At 40.0% G+C, this 9410-nt stretch overlaps 2 protein-coding genes across 3 annotated transcripts; one reads left to right on the top strand and one right to left on the bottom strand.

Moving 5' to 3' along the window:
• The first annotated feature begins 692 nt into the window (after positions 1 to 692).
• Positions 693 to 7010, top strand: LOC118394616 (E3 ubiquitin-protein ligase TRIM63-like). Of its 2 annotated transcripts, none has more exons than XM_035788006.1 (9): positions 693 to 1070; positions 1412 to 1587; positions 2811 to 2988; positions 3167 to 3262; positions 3462 to 3695; positions 3938 to 3960; positions 4053 to 4177; positions 4361 to 4734; positions 6383 to 7010. In XM_035788006.1, exons 1-9 carry the CDS (start codon positions 903 to 905, stop codon positions 6476 to 6478), a joined length of 1470 nt encoding a protein of 489 aa, XP_035643899.1. In that variant the 5' UTR covers positions 693 to 902; the 3' UTR covers positions 6479 to 7010. The 2 variants fall into 2 exon arrangements, with proteins under 2 accessions (XP_035643899.1, XP_035643898.1); XM_035788005.1 differs by having other exon boundaries at positions 2808 to 2988.
• A 200-nt stretch (positions 7011 to 7210) lies between these two features.
• On the bottom strand, positions 7211 to 8300 carry LOC118394617 (corticoliberin-like). The gene is made up of 2 exons (XM_035788008.2): positions 8149 to 8300; positions 7211 to 7743 (listed from the first exon to the last, which is right to left on the bottom strand). Exon 2 carries the CDS (start codon positions 7721 to 7723, stop codon positions 7211 to 7213), a length of 513 nt encoding a protein of 170 aa, XP_035643901.1. The 5' UTR covers positions 7724 to 7743; positions 8149 to 8300.
• Between the last annotated feature and the right edge of the window lie 1110 nt (positions 8301 to 9410).

Below are 9410 nucleotides of genomic sequence, written 5' to 3'. Positions count from 1 at the left end.
TGGTATCTGATTTATTGGTACGAGTGTATATATATATATATATATATAGGGTATATTTGTTTTAATGCTGTAGGCTGATGACAGGTTCAGAATCAATGTGTGTCTGGGGCATTGCTTACAGTATCAGCATAGTGTAATGTATTCAAGGTCACACTGGTATTTTCTTTAAAATTAGGTGACTAATGTTTCACAATAGATTATGTTTGTCATTGGGATATGGACTGGTGTCTTTTGACATTGATGGCAATCATTTCACAGATGTAGGCCATCTTGAATGTTTTCTACAAAAGCATTATTGCATTATAGGGCAATTATTGTTTATTGATTAACAACTCTAAAAAACGTTATAGCCCACTATTGTTCAAGAGTCAGATCAGTGACTTGCCATCGTGAGTTTGTTTGAAAGGCTCTGTCCGGGGGGAAATCTAGGTACAGATCTAGGATCAGCTTCCCCTCCTCCAATCCTAACCTTAACTATTAGTGGGCGAAATGCAAAACTGACCCAAGATCACTGTATAGGGGCAACTTCAGCCCACTCTGTTTGGTAGAGGTATGGGCTTACCCCTTCCTGTTTCAGAGGTGGTAACAGCTGGACCCTCTAACCCTTCTCGTGACATTTTCATATATGGGCAAGTAAGCATGGCAACCCTTGACGTGGGGGTTTCTAAAAACAGCCTGTGACACTCAGTGGATTGCCAGCTCGGGAGCAATGCGATCCGTTCGAAGGAGCTTTGAGGGCAGCAACGAGCGCCTAAGCAGGCCCAGTGACTCTGCATTGTTCTAAAGGAGTAGACATCTTTAATCTTTGCCAAGTCAGTTCTTTAGGGATTGAGGGACCGTTGGGGGACTGTTTGTTGGTATCCCTAAAGACAGCAGTAGTGGTTTTGTTTTTCCACTGTGCAATGAATATATCTCTGGGGTATTCACATTCCACAAAGCAAGACAGCAACATGGACAGCTTGGAGAAACAGCTCATTTGCCCCATCTGTTTGGAGATGTTTACCAAACCGGTGGTGATTCTCCCTTGTCAACACAACCTTTGTCGAAAATGTGCCCAAGATATTTTCCAGGTAGGTTGGTTATTTCAAAGCTGAACTTTTAACCTTTAACCTTTACTGCTGTCTCTTAAAGGTTTATCCATTCATATACATTACATGTACAGAATTCTGACATTGTAGTGAAGGTATTGCTCATCCTTTAATTGTCAGTATTCAATTACCACTTATTCTATAATGCTGAAAAGAAACAACGTGTTTCCTCTTGACCCATGCCATTACAGAATCAACTAACACACATTTTAACCAGTAAACAACGCAAATACTACTAACCAATATTAGACAACGGTAGGCCTATATTTAAACATTTCCACTGGCTTTATCTAACGCCATTGATACACTGATGTCCTGTGTAGGCCTCAAACCCTTATCTATCGACCAGAGGAACCACAGTATCTTCAGGGGGACGTTTCCGCTGCCCGTCCTGCAGACATGAGGTGGTCCTGGACAGACATGGAGTCTATGGCCTGCAGAGGAACCTGCTGGTGGAGAATATCATTGACATGTACAAACAAGAACAGGAGTCCTCAAGGTGAGACAATAAATGCCTAAAAGAAGACAGCAGGCCAAAGACAATTGGTCTGAGACAGACAGAATATCATTGATATGTACAAACAGGAGTCCTCGAGATGAGACACTACAGGCCTATTTAAAAAGATTGGCAGACAATTTAGTCGGAGGGACTCAGCAGCAGTCCCATGTATATCTGGCCAATTAGACAAACAGCAAACCCTCACACCAACAAATCTGGACATCAAGAAGACTACATACTATCCCAAACAACATATAGAATGAATCGGAAAACTACTGATGAGAATTGGAAAATTGAATATATATTTGTTTTTTCATTGTGAAAATGGGGTTTACTCATGAGTGGCTGGACACATTGCCCGTTAGTTAGATTTTGTTTTTATAATGTAGGCCAATGAGGCAGCAGTCAGTTTTATTCCTATTTGAGCCGTACTACATTCTCTAGACATCAATATAGTATTTCGTCTGCTTTTAGGAGAGATAGACAGTACACAAGTAGTTGACAAAAATAGTTGACGTAGGAAAACCCAATGTTTTTAAAATACAACTTCTGTCATTAACTATCCATAGTAGATTATCTGTTTATAGCTACATGTAAATTCACTTAACTACATCCTAATAAACCTAAACAGTAGATCTCTGAAAAGACGTCATCTGCTCCTGCCTTTTTAGCATATCATTTTTGCACAATCAATTTAAAGTTCTTGAGTAGATTACCGGGACAAGACAAATACAATTTTCACATTGCTTGAATCTGGGAGCCAAGTGCAGAATAGCCAAGTGCAGAATGCATTTTAGCGTTTTAGCCACAGTGGTGTGATAGGCTCATCAAGCAACTGTGGATTAGGACTACGTGACACAAGTGGACTATTAAAAACAGTTATTCAAAATGTTAGCATACTCTTGGTTGCCAAATAAACATAAATTATGGCTATTCTGAAATGCTAACATTCCATGAGGAGAAAGTATGTTTGTCTGTACTACATTTGTTCACTCACTTTGATGTTATAATATTATGGCTTGAACATTTTAGGCACTTTGGACACAAAGGTGTTTTTGTGACTTGCCAGTGTGACCTACATAGCTTCCTCGCTCACAAACTCTCACTGGTAACTCGATTACACCAGGGTTGTTGAGTTTTTAAAAAGGTCACCAGGAAATCTTTGTCCAATGTGTGGTGTAAACAGGATCCCCAAAGTATAACTGTCACCTGTTCTGTAGCAGCAAGCCTGAGCCTGAGCCTGCCAAGTGTGACCAGCCCATGTGTGAGGAGCATGAGGGTGAGAAGATCAACATCTACTGTGTGACGTGTGGCGTGCCCACCTGCTCTCTCTGCAAGGTGTTCGGAGCCCACAAAGACTGTGATGTGGCCCCACTCAACACTGTATTCAATAAGCAAAAGGTTAACTTGTTTATTTTACATTTATATCTGTCTATTTCCTTTTTCATAATGATGCTTTACAGGTATGTCAAATTGAAGTCAAACTTCCCCTTTTTTTCTAATGAACAGAGTATCAGAGTTGGTACATAAAATGTCATTTAAAAAAAAGTTATGCTGGAACTGTGTGTGTGTGTTCCAGACTGAGTTGACTGACTGTATAGCCATGCTAGTGGGGAACAACGACAGGATTCAAGGCATCATGAGTCAACTGGATGAGACCTGTAAGACAGTTGAGGTAAAGCCTTCAACCTTTTGTCCTTTCTTACATTTCGTCTATAACAGCATTTTCACATAGTATAGAACTTCAACAATATTGATGGTAAAAATGGTATGCTTAATTTTTATGCGCCCTCATTTTTTTGCTACTGACAAAATCTATATGACCTAGTTATTTGTCAGTTTAACCTTACAGTACAATCATGGCTGTCTAACAGGAGAATGGCAGGAGGCAGAAATCCAAAGTGTGTGAAAGTTTCGATCACCTTTATGCCGTCCTGGAGGAGCGGAAAGGAGACATGACCCTGAAGATCAACGCGGAGAAGCAGGAGAAACTGGACTATATAAACGGCCTCATGAGGAAGTATAGAGAGCACCTGGAGAACATGGCAAAGATTGTGGAGACAGGGATACAGACAATGGAGGAGTCAGAGATGGCTACTTTCCTGCAGGTGATGAAAAACACAGACAAATAACCACCACATAAAATAGTCATGTAAGCATCTGATATTCTGTGTCAGTGATAAATCAATATCATAATTGGTTATGTACCATGTTAGAATAAAAAGTGTAAAAGTGTAAGTTATTACAAACATGTTGTGCAATGTCTTCTGAGATGTTTTCTCAGAAGACATGTTGTGTCCACATCAGAGTTTTCTGAGAAGTAATTCCTTTCTCATCTTTGCTCCCACAGACTGCAAAGCCTCTTCTACAAAAGTGAGTACACATACCCTTCTTTCCAGTTTCAGACTATAGTTCTGGTCCTCAGAAACTACAGTGTAACTGTGATCTCTCTCTCGGTCTACCAGGCTCATTGCAGGCACTAACATCTCCCACCTGGACAAAGTGGAGCGTGGCTATGACAACATGGATCACTACACAGCTAACTTTGAGCGGGAGAGGAGGGTACTGCTCACTATAGACTTTGTGAAAGGTAGGGATTATTGAGTATTGAATGAGACATTGGCATTTCAATGTTCTTTCACAATGTCCAAAATCACTACTTCCAGTGCCACAAAATAAACTATGCAAATAACAATAGCAAGTTCAATGTAAAACTGCAGTAAAATTAAACAATTTACTATTTTCATGTTTTGAACTCTTGGTTGTTGTTCAGATGTTGAAGACGATGAAGAATTTGAAGATGGAGAAGAGGAAGTAGAATTGAGGCGGATGACAGGGGCGACCCGTACAGATGTCTCCCCCTCTGCTGCAGGGCCCTCTGTCGTTAAGGCCAACCCTCCACAGCCCCAGCAGCAGGCAGCACCCCCACCCCTTCCTCAGAGACCTATTGAGACCCTAGGTGTCATGGCTACCCTGGCCAACCCACAGGGCCCCGTCCGTGCCACAACCCCAGTACAATTCCCATCCCTAACCCCAACACCAACTGCCACCACACAGGCCAGCCCAGTCCACTTCCCAACCACAACCCCTGTTCAGTTCCCAAACACAAATCTGGTTAACTTCCCATCAGCGGAGCCACCGACACAGGTGAGAGGAGTGTTTTTGACACACTACAGCCTAGCTGTGAAATTTACTGAAAATGTCTCAGTATAATACATGATAGAATAATAACTCATGATCCCTGGCTAACTCCATCCCAGCAGCTGCCTAGTGCAGTGACAGTCAAGGTCACATTTGAGTTCATAAACCATATGGATATTTTTAAATATAAAACTAATATTATTATTGCTTGGCTTTTATCTCCCGTACTCTGTATGAGGAAAATGTGGTTATTGAAACCAGTCAATATCCAATCTGTATCAGAATAGCAGTCATTGTTTAAAACAGCTGTGCTCTACTCAACTCAGAGTGGGCCTGCATGGGCCCTGGCCTGGGTTACGGCAGTGGCTTTCACCTCAGCAGGAGGCTTTAATGATGAGACACCTGCCTGCTCTCTGGTTGCCATAGCCCTGCGTGTGTTAGGGGTGAAGCAGGGAGGGGGACACTGCTGTTTTCATAGGGATAATTATCAACCACTCTGTTACATGTCATCACCATTGAGTTTCATTTGCATGTGGAGTGCTAATTTGAATGAGCATAGAGTTTACACCAACATAATCATGTGGATTCAATTGAAAAGGGAAAAGCCACCTGGAACAGTTTGTATTCATTCCAGAGGGGAAAAAAATGAATGGCCTACAGATTCATAGAGGCGTTTATCAGAAAGGGTCAGTGTGTGTGTGTGTGTGTGTGTGTGTGTGTGTGTGTGTGTGTGTGTGTGTGTGTGTGTGTGTGTGTGTGTGTGTGTGTGTGTGTGTGTGTGTGTGTGTGTGTGTGTGTGTGTGTGTGTGTGTGTGTGTGTGTGTGTGTGTGTGTGTTTGAGTGGCAAGTGCATAACCTAAAATCATCCTGCTTACAAAAACTCTAATAATCCAGAAGAAATCAAGCTTGGTTGTTTTGATTCCTCACAGGAAGTGGCTTTCTGTGTCACAGTTGTGGCTTTGTTTATTTTACTGCATCAGCTTTGGAGTCTGATAAAGTCTACCATTAGGATATGTTTATTTCTTCATTTGTGCACTGACTAATACTTAAGCACTCAGTCTATCACACTTAAAAGGTTACCCGCTTGAAATTGAAAACATGAGAAGTTTCAATTTAGTGCAATTTTTCTTTCTCAGGTCAAATTGCTGACTGATCTTGTATACTCTGAGGTTATTGTATGGATGTGGATATGGTAATTCAGGACATCATATTGATTGATACAGGACATATTGTGGGTGTGAGCAGGTGGGTATTAGTGTGGTGAGATAAATATGGTATACATTTCTTTTTATGTTAGAGTTATTTTGTATTTGGTACCTCAAAGAAGCTCTTTAGACTCTACAAAATATTTGATTTCCTTGTGTTAAATTAATGCTTTGGAATATGTAAGCAAGAATATTTTCTGTTGAGGCATGTAAGAATTCCTCCTTCATTTGACTTCTAATTTTGCATGGACCTTAAGGACATGCTACAGATTACATAAATATTTATTTATATTCTCTCTAAATTATACTTTACTTATTCAGCATGCATTGCGAGTTTTAATTTGATCCCACTTACAAACCCAATTCTGAACAATAGACTATTTATACAACCAGTAGCTTTGCAATAGTTTGAGGGGACCTTTAATGTTTTTGCTCTTTGTTTTTCACAGGTGACTTCTGATGCGGCATCAAGTCAGCAAAACACAGATGACAAAGATGGACCCAAACACGTCTTCTCCTTTTCTTGGCTGAACAACCAGAAGTAGATGTTCATTTTACCTCAAGACATTGTTGTACTACTAGGTATTGTTTTGGTTGAGTCAGCATCCCGCTGCAGGCACGGTTTAAATAATTACTATGTTACCGTTATATAACTGTAATTTCTCTGTAAATCCTCTCTAGCATTTCTATACTACCGTAAAAACAAATGTCATTGGGCAGATTTCTGGTTTGAGAAAGCCGTGCGTAATTTGGCACACATTTTGGTAATAGATTTACGCGTGAGTCAGAAAAACGTCTCAATGTATTAAAACACTCAATTTAGTCTACACAGCAAGCAATGAATATAACTTTGGAAACTTTTTTTATTACAAATATAAATATCAGACATTCTCTTGCACAACAAATATGATTGGTTGCTGATAGTCATATGATTGGCCTATTTTATTATCAAACTTGAAGCAGTTGTACAATGAGAGGGAATTCCAGAGAGAGAGGATGAATGTTTGGACAATATATACAAAATACGTTATGCTTGAATATAAGTTAAAGAACATTAAAGGATATTTGTGTTCAGCATTTCAACTGGCCTTGCCTATTTCTCATCACACTATGTAATAACTACAAAGCGAATTACAACTCGATTTTACAAATCAATAAAAAATAATAACTGAAAGAACGAAAGTTAACCAATTCAAGAGTAAAACAAAAATGGAACAGTAACGTACAGTTTATGTAAGATGTACACAATGTATTTGGTAAATGTATTTCTATCACTTTCATTTCCCGAATATGTCCATCATTTTCCGGTTACTATACGCCTGCTGAACTAATTGCTCGTCTCTAGCCATTTCTAGAACTTCCCTCAGCAGATGGAACGTCAGGTCCAATGAGATCGGTGGCTCTTCGCCCGGCCAGGTCCGCTTTCCTCTCTCCGTGGAATCATCCATCTGGTTAGCGTAGCTGTTCAGAAACCGATTGCTGTTACCGACTTTACCTTGCAGAAGACGCTGCGTAAACTGAAGTAAAGCCCTGTTGACCGTTGTTGACCGCGCAGAAGCTCCAGGAGATGTATTCGACAATGAAGACTGGGGCGAATTTTGATTGGAGTTGTCAAGTCGAATGAAGTATTCCTCTCCTAGTCGCAGAAGAATAGGTAGTTGCTGTTGCAGCTCTGCCTGTAGATTGTGGAATGGATCGAGTGCTCTGGGGGTTTCAATAGCTCTACATTCATAGCGGGGTTGGAAGGCACCAAGTAGAGCCACAGCGGAAACGAAGAAATTCAACTTCATCTCAGGAGATTAGGATGAATCTGAGAATTAAATATAGCCTCATTTTCACATGTTCATAATCACAATTAAACTAATTAAAGTGAAGATACATGTTGAGTAGCCTAGGATCTGGGTGTCACTTTGACAATCTTTTTACATTTTGTATCTGTATTGTATTTGTATTTATTGCCATTTGACATCGAAAAACTAAATAAAAGCAGTTGCTTATGTTGTAATTGCTTATTTAATTACAATATTGTATTATTCACTTTTATGTTAACTATTAGCACCTCATTGAATAATAGTTAATACTGTATGAATCAACAGTTAAGTACTACAATTTATGGTAACTAGGAAAACATTTCTATCAATAATTAAATTATCTGCACACAACACCACAATTACATCCTTAAAAGAAACAAACAATTCAAGATGTTGTCAAATACCTGAGTTTAACTGTGACAGAAGATGTTCCTCTGAAGTTGTAACGAAAATGATATCCTATTCTACAGTTATTTTGCCTTCCAATGAGCCTGTAATAGTGAGTTTTAAAAAAAGCATCGAAACAACACTTATATATCATAGACCTGAGGCCATGTCATCATGCTCTGACATGATGATCTGCGCAAGCAGAGGCATCATGCCCGTAGGGGGCACAGTGGCATGTGCCCCCTCATATTTGTCCTGTAAAAAATTCAAATACAACATTTATTTAATGTATTTTTTATTTTTGTTGTTTGTCTGTAATACTACTAGCCACCTAGCAATTTTATGAAGTTGGCTTTAGCTAGCCTGGATAGGTTACCAATCTCCTAACCTCATAACTACCAAGAAACCATTTCAGGCTGTCAATCAAGTTAGAGTAGCTAGCTTGTCTAACTATCTTAGCTGCCATGCCTGCTGGCAAGGTTGGTAGTCAGGAGGATATAGACAACTCAAGACATGCAGAAAAATAGACATATCTTTGTTTAAACATAGAATTAAGCATAATGACCATGGCTCTAGATTGCAGGAAAAAGCTGTTTCAGGTGATTGAAATATGTTCCAACTTATGGTCGGGGCCTAGTCCCCCCTGGACCCCCCCCCCCAGCCATCCTCACGTACTTCGGTTTTGCCCCCTTTGATTTTTGGGATGCATGACACTCCTGTGCCAAAGTGCTAATGTAAAGAAGACTTGGCAACACCAGAATATGAATGGGAAGCCTCCCTCAGTCCACAGTGGGGTTAATATCAGATGAGTCATACAGTAGGTCTAATTGGGATGTGTCATTTTCCGGAATCTAGAGTGCCATTGTTCAACTAACTATGGACGTGGCCTTGTTCCTGCATGAGTTAATAAATTCATGAATTAATGTTATGGACAGTGGTACAGGGTCAGTAGTAAAATACAATCTTCATCATCTTCACCACCACCAACACTCTAGTAAGAGTCAACCAAACATAAGTTGGATGTCATGAATGTACATTTTACCCCACAATAAAGTAAGGAATTTATTTTTAATTGGCTGCAGAGATCGATCAGAAATATGGTCATTGCCCAATATTGTTTGATTCAAAATGTGTACCAAGTAGATGTCACTGTTATATTTAAACAACATGCAGTTTGGAAAGGGTCAACGCAATGGCAAAGGTCCAGATACACTTACCCGCCTGCCAAACTGGCAAGATAGGTGGGGTGCCTGCACTTATGGAACACAGGAAAGACACC

Source organism: Oncorhynchus keta, chromosome 15 (assembly GCF_023373465.1).
Source record: "Oncorhynchus keta strain PuntledgeMale-10-30-2019 chromosome 15, Oket_V2, whole genome shotgun sequence".
NCBI classification, from domain to species: Eukaryota; Metazoa; Chordata; class Actinopteri; order Salmoniformes; family Salmonidae; genus Oncorhynchus; species Oncorhynchus keta.
This window is presented reverse-complemented; position numbering and strand designations above follow the sequence as displayed.

Excerpts from the sequence above, each read along its gene's own strand:
- LOC118394616 (XM_035788005.1), top strand. The coding sequence starts at position 903 with ATGAATATATCTCTGGGGTATTCACATTCCACAAAGCAAGACAGCAAC. Across the intron at positions 1,071-1,411 it reads GTGCCCAAGATATTTTCCAG|GCCTCAAACCCTTATCTATC; the intron begins GTAGGTTGGTTA and ends TGTCCTGTGTAG. Across the intron at positions 3,263-3,461 it reads AGACCTGTAAGACAGTTGAG|GAGAATGGCAGGAGGCAGAA; the intron begins GTAAAGCCTTCA and ends GCTGTCTAACAG.
- LOC118394617 (XM_035788008.2), bottom strand. The coding sequence starts at position 7,723 with ATGAAGTTGAATTTCTTCGTTTCCGCTGTGGCTCTACTTGGTGCCTTC.